Source organism: Castanea sativa, chromosome 12 (genome assembly GCF_040712315.1).
Source record: "Castanea sativa cultivar Marrone di Chiusa Pesio chromosome 12, ASM4071231v1".
NCBI lineage: Eukaryota > Viridiplantae > Streptophyta > Magnoliopsida > Fagales > Fagaceae > Castanea > Castanea sativa.
In genome coordinates this window covers 34660990-34678280 of record NC_134024.1, presented here as the reverse complement: position 1 = coordinate 34678280, position 17291 = coordinate 34660990, and the positions used below count along the sequence as shown (strand labels likewise).

Genomic DNA, 17291 nt, shown 5'->3' with positions numbered 1-17291 from the left:
CTCTGCTCTACAGGTATCCATAAGTTCCTGGTTCATTTTTGCACAGGTAATTAACTAGCATTATCAATGGGAAAGGCTAAAGGAAGTCACATTTTGTCACCCTTGCTGATCCTGTAGAGGTCAATATATCACATGGGATGAGCACACCAAGAAATTGCTAGATATCCCAATTTAATGTATGAGGATTATAACTGCACAAGATCTCCATTTTTTTTTTTTTTTTTTTTTGATACCATTCTAGAAAACAAGAAGTTACAAAAGAGACCGACTCTATATATAAAATATTTCAGAAAGAATACTTCACCAAATTTTCAAGCTCAGGCTGTGTCTAACATTAATGTCTTCAAGTCAAACCCTTGGCCATCTCTCTCCAACTGATCTCCGTTTATGTCTATGGCTATGCATACCAAAAAAGAGAAAGCACATGTGCATGTTCTATAGGAACCCCCATTCATTCAATGTGTTCTTTATTTTTTATTCAAATAAATCTTTGACTAAAGTTTACAGCCCCACAATTTTGTTGCACTTGGGGTCTCCCAATAAGCTCTTGTCTCTTTCCACAAGTTTCACTCTGAATATATATTACTGTATCTGATTCACTTGTATGAGTCTTTCTATTCAAGATCTTAGTAAAACCATTAGTCAAACCCCATGTATTCCTCTTCATTTTTTCTTCAAACATCTCCAAGCTCTCATTCAAGCCATTCGCTAATGGCACCAAACCATAAGCGCTTCTACAAACTTGGATCTCAGGTTCTCACACACATAAAAAACCAGGCAAACCCAATTCATCAGCCAGCACAGCCTACTTCAGAGTCTGCTTTTCCTATATTAGCCATTGCTGTGCTGTGCATCATGGCCACAGCTTTCTTACTAGTTAGCTACTATCTTTTTGTGACCAAATGTTGTTCAAACTGGCAAGAAGTTAATCTGCTGAGATGGTTTTCTGTACTGCGAGTCCGAGAAAGTGAAGATCCCTTTATAGCCTTGTCTCCAACAATGTGGAATCACGGACTTGATGAATCGGTCATTCGTGAAATCCCAACATGTCAATTCCAAAGAGAAGACGAGGAGAAAAGAGTATGCTGTGCAGTTTGTTTGAATGAGTTTCAAGAACAAGATATGCTTAGAGTTCTTCCCAAATGCAGCCATGCATTCCACTTGGATTGCATTGATATATGGCTTCAAAGCAATGCCAATTGTCCCCTTTGCAGATCAAGCATTTCAGGCAGAAGCCGGTGTCGAATTGATCAGATCATTGCACCAAGCTCTTCACCACAAGATTCTCAGATCTTGTCCCATAGCCACATGAGTAGTGATGAAGACTTTGTGGTTATTGAATTGGGGGGAGAAGATGAAGTCACATTACCACAAAGGCAACAAGAAAGAAATGATTCACTACAAGTTTCAATGCAGCCTAGAAGTCATTCACCAAAGAAGTTGGAAAAGAAGAATGAAAACTTAAAACCAAGAAAGTTCCACCATGTTTCAATCATGGGAGATGAGTGCATTGATGTAAGAAAGAAAGATGATCAGTTTTCTATTCAACCCATCAGGAGATCTTTCTCAATGGATTCTGCAGCTGATCAACAGCTTTATTTAACCGTTCAAGCAATCATTCAACAAAAAATGCATCACAACGAGGTTAGTACAAGTGAAGATTGTGATAGCAGAGGTCGAAGATCGTTCTTCCCATTTAGGCATGGCCGAGGATCTAGAAATGCAATTCTTCCTATTGAGTGTGAGCTGTAATAAGACATTTTTATTTACTTTGTCAATTTTCACATATTTATTTTGTTTCCTTTTTGGTTTTGGGGTGGACATGTTGGAGATTTTAACAGGCAATTGAATAGTTACATAAATAGAAGAAACGAGTGTAGAGTGATTTTAGGCCGAAATCATACATAGTGAGAAAAGTTAGATACAAATGGATTGCTGAAATTTAGGCATGGGTTAGAGAATCATTGCTTAAACATCAAAGGGTTGATTAGATCGTCCATGTTCTACTTCATGAATGAGAATGATTGCTTTTATTCTCCTTTTATCAATAGTTGGACACACACAATGGAAGTCAGAGTAGACGGGACCTATACAATGAGTAATTATAAATGAAAACAATAGGTAGGGTTCCTGGAAATGGTCTCCAATGTCTTCCTCCATCTTGTTAGCAATTATATTAACGTTGGTAAGGTGCACAAGTTATAATACATGTCAAGTTTCAATTAATTATGGCATAACATTTCCTGTGTCTCAGATTTTTTTTTTTTTCTTGAAAAGAATTTGGGGGGGGGGGGGGGGGGACAGAATGAGAAAGAGTGTGTGCACGAGCGCGCGTGTGTTAATCTCAATTTAACATTTTCAGGAATAAAAAAAAGCTCATTCTCCGAATCCCTGCATGTTGCCTTTTTAAGAATTGGTCATCAAATATACTCAAGCTAATCTGCTGAGGTTTAAACATTGATTGTTTATCAAAAAGTTATATCCATACCCAAAGCTTATATTTGTGGAAAAAGATCCACTAGAATTTTCTTAATCGGTACATATTAATAATTATGTTTCGTTTCGAGACTAAAAAGAAAATAAGTTGTCAGCATATCTCAATTTTCAAAAAGAGTGATTAATAATCAATTTTTCCTTCTATATTTCCCCAGGAAACAAATGAGAAGTGAAAGTAACAGAGCAGATGTATACTAGACAACATCATAACTAGAAACATCATTAAGATATTCCAAGTGATATCCAGAGTTCCATTATCATTACCAATGATGTTTCTCTACCTCTCAAAATAATCATAGCCAACAAATGGGTCACAATCACAACCAAAACCAGACTGAAGCACGCTTGGCATACAATCCATTGCTGTCCTACCAGACACAAAAAACAGTGACAACGTGGCGCAATGCAGTCATTAAGGAGTCTTATTTAAATTTATGTAGTGACAAGTAAGAATCCACTGGCACTATTTCAGTATTTCCTCCTATCGCCCGAAACCACTCATGCTCTGGGTAAGACTAAGGTCAGACCATGAATTAACCCACAGGATACAACCCCCCTTTTCCCTTTAGGTCCCTCAAGTATTGGTTCCTTAGAGAGTCATTCTCTTCCCAGAAAAATTTCTTTTTTTCGGGTAACCAAAAAAAAGGTGAGACTCCACTAGGAGAAGTACATTACTCTGATTAGACTCCTGACATTACCAATGAACTTTCTTAAACGGTCTTTGCAATGCCACAAATAGCCCTATGAAAACTTGATACTGCATGTAGTGAAAGAACCCTTAATATAGTTTTCAAACTTCAGTCATCAGTCAGATCCATTTGCAGCGTCACAAAATGTAATGCCAAAAGTTCATAGAATGGCAGTAATAACACGAAGTAGTCCCTCTTACTATATGATTTTCAGCATCATTAAGATTGGATTCATTTTTGTAAACATCAAGGTTTGAATGAGCAGAGATGAAAAAAAAAAATAGTATACTTTCAAATTTAGGTAACAAAAATCACGAAGTACATGACATATAGGCACAACAACAGGTTTCAAAAATAGCAAAATTGAGAGGCTTAAATCACTAGCTACATACATACTTTTGAGTATATCAAAAAGCAACAACTGGCCCTCAAAAATTAGGGGATAATGCTCAGTAAAAAAAAAGGGTAATACCATGCAACAATGTGCTAGATTATGTGGAAGATCAGTTTAGGAAAGGAGTCTCTAATTTGTGCTGGATAGATTTTGACCAACAGGAATATCAGGTTGTGAGCTCCTAGAAGAGACACTAGTGTGAGGTAAGGGCAAGGCCTTTACAGGATGATTGTTCGGGGATGCACCTCGGGCTTTTTTCTTTAGTTGTTCAAGAAGTCGATGGGCTTCTTTGAATTCATCTTCTGCACTGGAGCCATGGCTTTCCCAAGCATCAATAACTTGCTGCTGGAATTCTATTGCAAAAGCATAGCTGCACAAAACAAGAGGCAAATTATCTTCATAATTTCAACCCTAATGCCATAGATAAAAAGGGGCAGGGGGAATCTCTTAAAGCCTCATTTCATGGTTTTTTATTTTTTATTTTATTTGGGGGGGGGGGGGAAGGAGAGTCATGTTATTTAACTGCTCCCATGATGAATACATGCATGCAGACATGACACTTGTACTAATCTTCACTTAAATACACAATGAGCAAATGATAGGAATAACCCAAGATAAGGTGTCAAAAGAATATGGATTGCTTAACAGACCTTATTATATTGCAGTTTAATTTTTGCAATAGAAATAGAAGAGTTCAATGGATATAGAAATGAGCTATGGATTTTTATTATTATTATATTTTTTTTTGGGGGGGGGGGGGGGGATAAGAATAAGCCATGAAAGAAGAAAGTTAAGCAAAACAATCAAATTAAGAATGCTGGATAAAATCTGTTAATTTGAATGAAAGTTACTCACGTATCACGAAACCGTGAGAGAAATACATTATCAGACCTTTCTAGCTTAAAAAATCCACTAAACTGAATACTAGTCACAGAGCATAGGCCACATGAATGAGGAAGATATGCATAACATACTAAAAATGCAAGCAATACAACTCCTATCCTTGTAGCATCAGGTTTTTTCCACCCCATTGTTTTTATTGGCAAGTTACATAGGCACCCTGTGAGTTTAATGGATTTTTTAGCTGTCAAGGAAGCACATTTCATTTAGGCTAGGGCTCATTGGCATGGCATCAGGTTGTTGTAACTAAAAAGCCTAAATCCAAGGTGATCATGACATGCACATTTGAGGACATGGTGTAATTTAGCACAAATTGAAAAGTAGCAAGGGAAGAAAATTCAAGGATTTTTAATTTAATTAAAATTTAGAAAATAAATTAGAAAGAAATATTACTTGGGAGTAAATATTTTTTCAAATTTTGAATCTGAGAATACTAAGCAAACCCTAAATTGGTGGAAACAAAAGGGAACAATGACACAAAGGTTGAGGCTTCAAAGCACTCTGTATTATTGGATGGCTGCATAAGTGGTCATTCTTTCTCTAAAATGCAGGACCTTGGTGAGTCTCAATTAATTATAATAATAAACATGACGTACATTGCATTTGGGACCTACCTAGGTACTAACATTCCTCCATGTGAATCATATATGGTTTCTCTTTTTTCTTCTTTTTTTGATAAGTAAATGATCAATGAAAAAAAAAATCGTATTTGGTAATTTAACACAAAAGATAGCATTAACACTTACTCAAACGCATATTTTGGATGGCAGGGGGGGAAGCAAATTAATTAATTAAAAACAATATTTTCAAGACATTTTTGTTTTGTGGGTTTTCTAACACTAAAATACCAATTGGCATTCATGTGAAAGGCTTTTTAGTGTCCAAATAGGTCTTATGTGCGTTTCCGTTAATAGAGATCACTAAGGGTCCAAGACACAACAAATTTAATATTTTATAGGGTGGACACTTGATGAAACTAAATTTTGGGGTTTAATTTAAAACAGATGTGTGTGTGTGTGTGTGATATATATATATATTCCTACAAAACTTTTTTTTTGATAAGTAAAAGTTTATTGATCTCAAAAAAGATGGAACACCCAAGTATACAGGGAGTGAACAAGGGGTCAAACAATCAAGAACAAAAATTACAAGAATCTAAGAAATCAAGAAAGGATGAAAAAGATTGGTTCCGCAAGGCAGCCAACCAATCCATTAAAGTTCTAAAGAAAAATAGCTTGAGGTCTGATATGGGTCTCTCCTTATCTTCAAAGCACCGACTATTTCTCTCCCTCCAAAGGCACCACAATAAGCAATGGGGGACCATAAGCCATATATACCCATTTCGATGGCGGCCAAAACTACATTGCCAACATGATAGAAGCCCCACTACAGATTGTGGCATAACCCAGCTCACTCCAAACAACCCAAACACCATAGCCCACATATCCATTGCAACCGGACAATAAAGAAAAAGATGATCAACCGATTCACCATTACACTTGCACATATAGCACCAGTCCAAAATCCAAACCTTCCTTCTTCGTAAATTGTCAATCGTTAAGCATTTCCCTAAAGCAGCAGTCCAAACAAAGAAAGCTACTTGAGAAGGAATCTTCTGCTTCCAAATGCTTTTCCAAGGAAAGCAATAGTCATTAGAGCCCACTAAGAGATTGTAATAATCCCTAACCGTGAAACCCTTCTCTCTAACAGATTTCGCTTTGATATTAGCCTCAAGGAAAGGAAGTTATAAGACTTAACAGAATCAAAAAAGTCATCCTATTATCTGATAAATTCAGAAATGCAGTGCCATTTCAATAACCAATTAATTAATATAACACACAAATGAAACCAGACACTAGGAAAAGAATTCACCTTCCAGTGGCAGCATAAGCTTTTGAAAGGTTCTGACATGCCTCAATTGAATCTGCATGATGAGGACCAAGTGATACATCCATGATGTCCTTTGCAACCGCAAACATCTGTGCAGCTGACTGAGGTCTATCTAACTCCAAATATGCTGCCCCCAAATTGTTGTAGATATAACCCACGCCAAAATGCTTGGAACCAAAGCTTTCCTTCAACCTTTCAGCTGCACTCTCCAAGTAAGGAATAGCCTGTTGCACCTTGCCTGTCAACAAAAGCAACCATCCTATTCTTGCAGAAACACTTCCTTCAGAGTGCTGTTCTTGCGGAAGCCTCTCAAGCATAGCCAATGTTCTCTTTAACAATGAAATTGCAGTTTCAAACTCATTCATAGTTTCATATTGCATCGATATCTCCGAGTATGCCTCAGCAACTTCCACTGGAGATGTCGTCTCTTTCTTGTCAAGAATTCCACAAGCAATCTCCAAACACCTCTTCGAGCCTGCAAACTTTTCCTGATGACACATTGCTTTTGCCATTGAGATAAACACCATTGCCCGAGTTTCACTATCCTTATCCATCTCCTGAACAACCCCCTTCAAAGACTCAATTGCAGAGTCATACTTCCCCAGTGCAATCTCCATATTAGCAGCATCAATCTTGGCACGGAGTAAATCAGAACTAAGACCCCAATTCTTCAAAACCTTTTGTGACAACTGATTCTGCTCCAAAGCCATCTTATGCTCCTCCAACCCAGTATAAATAACCCCAAGAAGCCTCCTATCATGTGCAACCTCCACCGAATTCTGTCCCAATTGCTTCTTATGTATCTCCAATGCCTTCATGCAATATGGCAAAGCCTCCTTAAAGTTCAAAACTGCAACATATGCTTCTGCCAAATCCCGGTGTGATTTACCCAATTCCCTACTATCTTTCTCAAAAGTCGCCTCCTTAATCTCTAAACACTTCCTAAGATTTCCAAGAGCCTCCTCTCTCCTCCCCATTGCCGTCTTCACATTGGCCAACTCAAGCTGCACTGCATGAAGCACCGGCATAACATCCTCACCACTAAAACCCTCTTTCTCCAACCTACCCAATAACCTATTAGCCCTATTAAGGAACCCCAAACTATCATTAAACCTTTTCAAGTTATAATTAGCAGAACCCATCAATTGCAAAGTCATGGCTACAAGTAAAGAAGGTTTATCATCCTTATCCAAAGCTTTCAAAGCTCTACTAGCAAAAGATAGAGTCTTTTCAGGGTCCTCACCTTCTTGGTCAAATTTGAGGCCAAGTTTCAAGGAAGCCAAACCAAGCTCTCCCTCATCAAAAGCTGACTCCATGTCCTTAAAAGCCTTGAGCATTTCCTCAGTGGTTTTTGCAGACTCAAAAGCCTCTTCAAGCTCAGCTTTTTGCTTGACTTTTCTCTGCCTAGAGGACAATTGGATTGGTCTCTCAACAAGAGTGTTCATATTTCGAAATGGGTTTTTTCTAAATTGGTTGGGTATGAAGAATAAGACATGGGTTTTGCCGCAGGGCTTGAGATGGGTGTGTGAGACTAATGGTGAAGAAGAAGAAGAAGAAGAAGAAGAGGGGTCAGAAGTGTAATTTCTGGAGAGAAAAGGGGCAAAGGACTGTGGCTTATGACGAGAGATGTGTGAGAGAAATGAGATTGGAGCTTTTCTCATGGTGTAGTTGGAAAAGTATTTCTGGGATTTGCTTTGCTGCTGAGTGTTTGGGATTTGCGTTGCTTAAACCCTCGCAGTCGCAGAGGTTTTTCCTTCTCCGTCTCTGAAAGGCGAAGCAATGTTGGAAGGGGATTTTTTTAAAAAAAAACATGCCAAACTATTTCGTTAGTTAACGCACTTATGAAACTATTTTAGCATCTAACAACTGGAGATCAAAGGATTAAAAGAACTAGATTTTTTATGCACTTTTTACTTTAAGGAAGGCAGTTTCCCAGTTATCAATCTGGGTATGCATCTAGTCCTTAGTAAGCTGAGCTATCATGATGCAAGCCTCTAATTGAGAAAAAAACAAGAAGTGATCACTATCTGACTGAAAAATAGTTTTGTTGGTTTGTTTTATTAGTAAAATTTAGTTACCGTTTCTTAGGTGTGAAACCTTAGATATCCTAATTAAATTCAACTATGTGGTATTGAACTATTTTAAATAAATTATGATAAACAATTATATTATACCAACTCACTCATTATCCATTTCATTTCTATCACAAATCTTAAACAAATATATCTTAAAATAATTTGTCCTAAAAAGATTACAAATACTATCTTAGGTATTAAACTCATCATTCATGCATACCCATGATAAAAACCTAACAATACTAAATATTCTTTATAATTAATCACAATATTAGTACTAAATATTCTCAATAATTAATCACAATATTAATTTTTTTAAAACCTGACAAATTAATTAATCACAATATTTACACTAACAAAAAAAATTAAACAAATATTCCCAATATGTTGTAATAACATTAATTGAATTAGCCTTGGTACTAAATATTCCCAATAAATAATCAAAATATTTTTTTTTAACCTAGAAAATAATCACAATATGTAAACTAACAAAAAAAATAAACAAATATTCTCAATATATAACATAACACAATAAATAAATAATATTTTATATAAAACATTACCTCCTGTGAGAGAGTGTTGTGAGAGTGGATTAACTTTGTTGAGGTGATTGTTGTGTGAGAGAGCGTGAGGGTGAGAGTTGTTGGAGCTGAGGGAGAGAGTGTGTAAGTGTGACTGAGTGAGAGGGATAGGTAATGGGGGAAAAAGGCACCGCGGGACCCACATGCTACTCGTGGGGGGCTGGGCACCATTCGTGGAAATCAAGTTCTTTAGACTCGGTTTCCATTAAAAGAAATCGAGTCTAAAGGGCTCGAGTTCAGTATGCACAAGGCCAAAAAGCGTGAAAAAGGAACTGGTGGGACCCACAAATAAATCAAGTTTGTTAGACTTGTTTTCTTTTAAGCAAACTTGAGTTCAAAAGACTCGATTTCAGTAAACTAGAAATCAAGTCTATAAGACTCGATTTGCATGCCTACGTGGACGATATGTCCACCTCAGTTGCTGCCACGATGGAAAAATCGAGTAAATTATACTCGATTTATGATGGACAAATCAAGACTCACACTCTCGAGTTGTTAGATAGCAAAATAGTTTTAAAAGTGTGCTAACTAATAAAATACTTTGACTTTTAGTGTTCTTTTCCAAAAAAAACAAAACATATTGGAAGGTGTACCCCTCACAACGCTGTCGTTTAATAAGGAGATGCAAAATGACAATGTGTACAATTATTTCCAAAATGACATAAGAGAGGAATTATTAAACTAATAAAGAAAATTTGGAAAAAAATTTATTAATGTAGATGGGAATTGAACCCCAAATCTTTTATTTAATCATTAGAAACTTTACCAATTGAGTTAATCGGAACCCACCTAATACATTGGACTAAGATGACTAAGTAAACATATTTGATCTTTGTGATTTTGCTTCTTCTTTTTTAAAATGAAAACAATAATTTCTTTCTTTTTTTTCATTGGGTGAAAATTATTATTGTTCAAAATGACAAAACCTCAAATGTATGGAATAGAGAAAAAAAATTAGGGAGAGAGGACAAGATCAAGGTACTCGTGTTGTATCTCTTTATTAATAAAACACGATGTATCTCTTTATAAATAAAAGACTAGTCCATAAATTTTTATGTAGATGTTTAGCATAAAATAAATAAATAAATAAATTTTTATGTAGATTAATATTTTTTTTTAAATCCAACTTTGGATTACATGTTCTTTTATTCTTAACAACTCTAAATTTCTTGCTATATAATTCATAAACTCATATTTTGTGTATAGTTTTTAAAGTATAACAAATTAATTTGAAAATTTTTATTTTATAGATAATATTTTTTAAAATTAAAAATTAAAAAAACATACATAAGATGGTTATTAATATTATGATGATCATCATAAGCATAGAGGGAATAAGGTGTCAATGTAATCCGTTGGATTTATTTATAATTAAAAAAATAAAAAAAACACATATCCAATAGAAATTATCAATTGGTGTAGTATTGATAGAAGTTGTACCAAGTTTTTTTTTTTTTTAATGCATTTGATAGAAAGGTTACCCATCATTCAAAATGATGTTTAGTATCTGCAAAAACCAAAATACTTGGATGGATGGTTTCTTTGGTTCCAAATTATGCTTTACCTAAGTTTAATTTTACTATCCTTGAAAATGATAGTAATATTTATGTTTTATTAGTCGATATAATTATGTGTTTAAATTTAGTTAGAAGAGTTAGTGTACTACAATTCTACACCTAAAACTAAAACTAACCCATATATTATTGGAATGATGATCTTCAATATTTACCTTTTTGTACTCTCCAAAATACCCTAAGCATGTCTTTAACACTAGTCATAAAATTTAAAAAAGAAATGAGGATGAAATTTAGTTATCTACGTTGCAAACACTAGTCATAAAATTGGATTTTTTTTTTTTTCTATAGCATAATAATAATTTAAGTAACATATTATAAAGTAGTTGTACTCTAGTTAAATAATATAATATAAACCCGGTTTAAAACACTAATATTATTATTTTCGTGTGTGTTCTAATAAGTATTATTGCTTACTCAAAAAAAAATGGGATGTTTATCCCACATTGTTTATGCGTATCTAGTGTCTGCTGTTTATAACCTCAGTCTACAATTACAAAGGTTATGCCTTTTTGTAGTTGTACTATAGTTAAATAATGTATTGTAAACCCAGTTTAAAACACTAATATTACTATTTTCATGTGTGTTCTAATAAGTATTACTTTTTACTCAAAAAAAAAATAACTTATTGTAATTAATGAATAAATAAAAATCCTATATTATTGTACGATCATGTGAAAGTGATGTTGCATTACTTATAACTTGACATCTATAAATTGTGAAGATTATATATATCCCTTACATGATTGTTATGTTATTAATCAACCATTTTCGCAATTACACCCAACAAGTACCAACAACTTCTTTATTATCTGTTTTATTCCATGTAAATAAAATTTCATTATTTTCCTAACATTCCTAATCAAATCTGATAGAGAGGAAGAGATGGTGATTGAACTTCATCAATTGCACATGATAGTCACATTAGTCTTCAGCTAGACCAATTGATAAACCTGATTCTTCGCGATTGCCACACATCTTTCATCCTTGTCCCTTCCTCGACCAATAGTCATAATCCATGACTACCTCATTGAAGCCATGAAGTCTAACATCAAACACAACTCAACCGCTTAGACTTACAATTTCTCAAGTACACGTTGCCCCTCCTAATATTTCTTAGCAGTATAGAACATCATTTTAATAGAGCCATTATTCACAACTATGATTGATATGCCACCTACATAAAACATGACGGGTAATTGTGATTTTTTTTTTTTTTTTTTTTTGGGTCTGAAATTGCAGTATTTCCCATATTTAGAATTGGCAGTTTTGGGAAAAAAATAAATATTCAAACTATGAAAATAATTATGTAATGGATTTTAATGAATATTCAAACTAAGAAAATCAGTCCAATTAAAATGAAAATGATTCTTATATTGGAGAAACACATCTTTATAAGTTGCATGGTTCTAAGCTCAATTTATCAAGACAAACAATAATCTTTCAAACATAAATCCCTCTTCTAGTGTGCTAAAGAGTTTTGTAGTCATTGTAAAATGTGGAATTTAAGTCTATCTATTAGTCTAGACTTCTGCCATACCACTTGTTGATTCTCCTTCCAAACCCTCATTATATGCCTTAATATCCTCAGTTTTAGTGTGATGTGATGTATCATTGAAAACCTAATCTATCAGACCTACCATGAAAGAAGAGCATAGGGAATATGTAGAATTTGTAGTGTGATCTGATATATCATTGAAAACCTAATCTATCAGACCTACCGTGAAAGAAGAGCATAAGGAATATGTAGAGTTTGTAATAGCTGGAATGTTGAGCCAGACACAAGAATTGTGTTGTATTTTTTTTTACAGCATAATCAGTATTTTTAAGAGTAATAATTCAAGTAACACGTTGTAATTCTTTAACCGATATTTTACAATCTTTCTCATATTTGGAATAGATAGTTTTGTGAAAAAATTTGTAATAAATTTTATTTTTTATTTTATTATAATATTCCCAATAACAATATTTAATCATTTTGATTTACATTTTAATAAATTCAAATTCTAAAAATGTATCATAATTTGGGTTCATTTCGGATTTTCCTCTTTTTCCGAAACATTATCCAATGGTAAAGGCAATAAGGTGGTTAATTAGATTAGAGGAACACATTCTTGCAAGTTGCAAGGTTCTAAACTCAAGTCAGTTTTCAAGAAAAAAAAATTTTCCTTACTCAGTGTCAAGGGCAAAAAAGTTTTCCCTTCCGACAAATGAGATTTGTGTTGGGTTAGGAGCCTAAACTGAAACTCGACGATGGGCTCGAAGCACAGCCCAAAGGCTATCGGTGAAGATCCGAAGAATTCACCCAATTTCATGCCTTGGGCTTAGGTTGAGACTGACAAACATGGCCCATAAACAATTCTTGCAACAAACACGTCAGCATGATTAAAGAATATTTTGCAGAAAATAGCCCAGCAGTAAAATGTTTCTGAGGTAAAATATCCCAGCAGTAAAATAAGACAGAACAAAACAAACCTCCAGCTATTAGCTATTTTACAGATTAAGGAAAGTATCTACATTTTCAAATTCATCATCTATTGGCTCTGGAGAAGAGTCTTCAAATAAAATAACATGAGGGAAAAATTATATAGTAACAGTTACATTATAACCTTCAATAGTAAATGAGTAAATAAATATTATAGGGTCCATTATGACAAATAATGAGGAAAAATTAGTGTGAAATGAAGGGAGAGAGAGAGATTCTAGCTAGTGCAGCAAGATCATTATGGTGCCAAGGTATGCTCATGGGTATAGTGTAAGTAGTGAGTAATGAGGGACATTTCAGGTAATATGAGTAGTGAAAGAGAGTGTTTAGTAAAGCTGCTAGGACTTTCTGCTAGGGATTGGTAAAAGCTTATGAGTAGAGATGTGAGGGGTGTTTGTAAGCTATAGGCTAAAGAGCTTAGTTTCTAAGTTTGAAACTAAAAGCTCAGAGACCTAAAACCTCACTAAAGCTGTTAGAGAATTAAGGAGAAGAGAGTAGAGAAGTTTTTCAGAGTTGTCTCTTAGTGTTTGTTAGAGTGTTGATGGGGAGCTTCCATTTATAGTTGAGTTTTAGGGGGTGATTAGCAAATAATCTATGCTAAATCAGCCTCAATCTTCAGAAAATCCTTAGAAAATTGTTCATAGGATTTGGACCAAGAGTGGTAAGCTCAACTTTTAAAATGTTCTTGTTGTTTTGGGTAATAGTAGTTGGGGTTCTGACTTGGTATTAAGTACTGATTTGCCCTTAGCTAATGGGATTAAGGCATAGGTTAGGCTAATGATCTTGGTTTTACAGCTACTAAAATCAGAGCTCCCTAGGGCAAATTGTATCACCCCAAGCCGGGTGTCAATCTTGGAGCCCTTTGCTGGGATCCCCTTGGTGCCCTCCAAACCATATTTCCCTAAGTTTCCCCATTTGAGTTTATGTGATTGGTCCATGAACCAGAAAGTACACATTTTTGGCAAGATAATGAGCAATTTTCAAGTTGTTATAGGAGCTTTCATGGTCTGGTTATGGCTACCCCTTAGCCCTTGACCGAATGGGCTGGAGAAGGAAGGAGAGATAGCTGGCTGAAGCTTCCCAGCTTTTTGTCATGTCACATGAGAAATGATGGAATTCAGCTTGTCAAGGAAGGGTTTAACCCCTGCTGGACATGTGTCCTCTTTTGATCTGATTGGACAAGTTGGAACTGATGGCAATGGGCTCCAGCTGTCAGGTTGTGCTGAAATTTGGTTGGTCAACTCACGTGAGCTTTAGCTACTGGGATTTGTATGTGAGCTGGGTTGGGTCAACTAGGCCTTGTAATTGAGCTTCTTTGGGCTTAGTTATCCCTACAAAATGAAGAGTTTTGCCATGGGTGATGTACATGGGCTTTTGTAAATTTTGTAAGAGAAGTATTTTTGAGAATGGGTAATTATGTTTCCCATGAGTTAGGGATTTTTGCACATGAAAATATGTCTTTGCCAAGGAATAATTTTGGGCTTTAAGCATAATGTGATTATTTTTGCCAAAATAGTATTTGGGCTTTGTAAATATGTGCCAAAATAATATCGGGCTTTTGTAAGTAGGTGCCAAAATAATATTGGACTTATAGAAATAGTTGCCAAAATAGTATTGGGCTTTATGAGTAATTGCTAAAATAATATTGGGCTTTGTAAAGTAGATGCTAAAATAGTATTTGGGCTTTGTAAAGTAGATGCCAAAATAGTTTTTGTTAAGTAGATGCCAAAATAGTTTTTGTGCTTTGTAAAATAGATGCCGAAATTGTATTTGGGCTTTGTAAAATAGTTTGAGATTTTGTAAAAATATTGCCGTGTAGCAACGAGCTTTGTAAGAATGTCGTTTAGCAACAAGCTTTAGAGGTGCCGTGTAGCAATGGGCTTTGTAAAGGTACCGTGTAGCAACAGACTTTAGAGGTGTTGTGTAGGAACGGGCTTTATAAAGGTGCTGTATAGTAACGGGCTTCGTAGAGAGTTTTGTTGGGCTTTTGGAGTTTTGCCCACAAGTTAAATGATTTTGAGATTTTTTGTGGATGAAATATAATTTTGTGGCCCAATTTTGGTAGTAATGTGATGAGTATTTAAGTTGGATAATATGTGGGATATAATGGGTAATATTTGTGAGAGGGCCCAAGGTAATTTATGGGGCTTATATAGGATATATTTATGGAAGCCCAAGTTGGGCAATAATATAGAGTATTTGGGTAGTATGTGGGAAATATTTATGTGGCCTCAAAATGGTTTATGGGCCTGTGTGGGTATTTTTTTAGGGAGTAGGCTAATGAAACTAGGGCCCGAAAATTTGTACCTTAACACTCACCAAATCCTAATCTTTCTTATTAAAAAAAAAAAAAAAAAAGCAAATCCTAATCTTTCAAACAAAATTCCTCTTCTTTTTTGGTAGCAAAATAAACTTAGGACATGTTTTTATTACAAGAATAGTCATTTCTTATGAATAGCTAATCTTTAAAATGAAGAATAACTATTCCTCTTAAAAATGGTTGTACAATAATATGTTTTTAAATTTGAGAGAGTCATAATTATTCTTTTGTGCGTCTAATAATTTGATAATTTCTAAAATTAATATATTCCAAATAAACAAACTTTCCAAATACAAATAACAACTATGAAAAATAAATCATCTCTCACAAATTTAAAATCATATTATTTTATTAAAAATATAATTATTTGAGTAAGATATTTCCTAAAATAGATCTCAAGTTTTATTTAAATGTTACAACTTACAACTCACAACCAACCTTATGAATAGGTTTAGTTATTCCATTACAACACATTTTATTTTTAGTAATAAAGATAACAATTTTAGTCGTAATCCTCATTCAATATATTAAACATGCCCTTAGTGTATATAGTTTTCCAATTGAGTTGGGAATTTTTTTTTTAAAGAAAAAAAAACTTAAATACCTATTAAAATTTTAAAAGAATTTGTATTCCACATAGAAGAATTTAGTACCAACTAATCAAAATACTTCTACAAAAAATATAAATTCTTAACGTTTGGGGTTGGTTTCAATTAAATCTTGAATTTAGAAAGTGTCAATTAAAATTACAACTTTTTGAAATAGTTTCATTTTTTTGTGCCCTCTTTTTTTTTTTTTTTTGAAATATTGCTCTCTTTTTTCCAACGGAGATCATTTATTCACAATATTTAATTGACAATTTAAGTTGGCTTACAAGTTGCTTTGGAAAACATCTAAAAGACTAAAACCATGAGTTCACTTCACTTTAAATTTCACTAAAGTGAAAATGGAAAATTCACTTCACTTTTTTTTTTTTAAGAAACAAACACACCCACAAGAGAGGGTGAAAAAAAAATACTTCACTTCACTTTGACTTTCACTCACTTTTTTAGTACCACTGATGTAAATATTCGAAGTCTTATTTGCTTTTCCAAAACTCCTATTATACTTCTATCTCTAGTCTCTACAACAAACTAAACCAAGGTTCCACCTTGTATTAACTATAATCTTCGCCTCATTCTCCATCACCACCATCACCATGGCCGATTATCAACATCTAAACTAAACTCATAACACACTCATCTTTACTGTATTTGTCAAAACCCTGTTCATAAGCTCACAATCAAAACCATATCACCATAAAAAACTAGAAAATCAGAAATGGGATTAACCACCATCAATCTCAACCCATCATGCACCACCTCTTATAAGTTATAATCCATCAAATCAAAACATTGCCATCTTTTTTTTTTTAACAGTTTAGCTATAGGGATTGATTGTAACAAAATCAAAGCCTCCCCCATCTCTTTCTTTCTTTGCTAATAATCTTTTCAATCAAGATTGTCCTTTTCGCTCACCGTTGTAACAGAAGTAACAACTCGCAAGAAAGATCTATGAAAGTTAGTATAAAAGTAAAAGAGCAAAGTATATATTGGTTCAAAATTCAAATAAACTCAGAGACTTCAAATACGGAACAAAGAGAGTAATTCAGCCTACCAAATCAACCTTGACAATGTGAAATTGAACTCACCATTTAAAAACTGCCATAGAACGCCAATATGTTTCAACAAAGAAGGAAAAAAAGATTATATATATATAGACACACACTAAGCATTTTCTATAAATACCGTAATAAGCCAATTACTCTTAAAATCATTCTTAGGATTTACCTACCATAGTTCGACTCCTAGGAACTCTACGTCTATAATTATAGAATACCAAACAATT

General features: G+C 34.2%; 2 protein-coding genes across 2 annotated transcripts; one reads left to right on the top strand and one right to left on the bottom strand.

The window, feature by feature from the left end:
- Positions 1–540: 540 nt before the first annotated feature.
- Positions 541–1883, top strand: LOC142621375 (RING-H2 finger protein ATL16-like). The gene has a single exon (XM_075794692.1). It carries the CDS (start codon positions 652–654, stop codon positions 1750–1752), a length of 1101 nt encoding a protein of 366 aa, XP_075650807.1. The 5' UTR covers positions 541–651; the 3' UTR covers positions 1753–1883.
- Positions 1884–3453: 1570 nt separating this feature from the next.
- On the bottom strand, positions 3454–8151 carry LOC142618210 (protein KINESIN LIGHT CHAIN-RELATED 2). The gene is made up of 2 exons (XM_075791117.1): positions 6352–8151; positions 3454–3949 (listed from the first exon to the last, which is right to left on the bottom strand). Exons 1-2 carry the CDS (start codon positions 8028–8030, stop codon positions 3709–3711), a joined length of 1920 nt encoding a protein of 639 aa, XP_075647232.1. The 5' UTR covers positions 8031–8151; the 3' UTR covers positions 3454–3708.
- Between the last annotated feature and the right edge of the window lie 9140 nt (positions 8152–17291).

What these genes read in the sequence shown, in the direction of transcription:
- LOC142621375 (XM_075794692.1), top strand. Translation starts at nt 652, where the DNA reads ATGTATTCCTCTTCATTTTTTCTTCAAACATCTCCAAGCTCTCATTCA.
- LOC142618210 (XM_075791117.1), bottom strand. Translation starts at nt 8,030, where the DNA reads ATGAGAAAAGCTCCAATCTCATTTCTCTCACACATCTCTCGTCATAAG. An exon ending in GCTTATGCTGCCACTGGAAG is followed by an intron (nt 3,950 to 6,351) that starts GTGAATTCTTTT and finishes TGTTTTGTGCAG; the next exon opens with CTATGCTTTTGCAATAGAAT.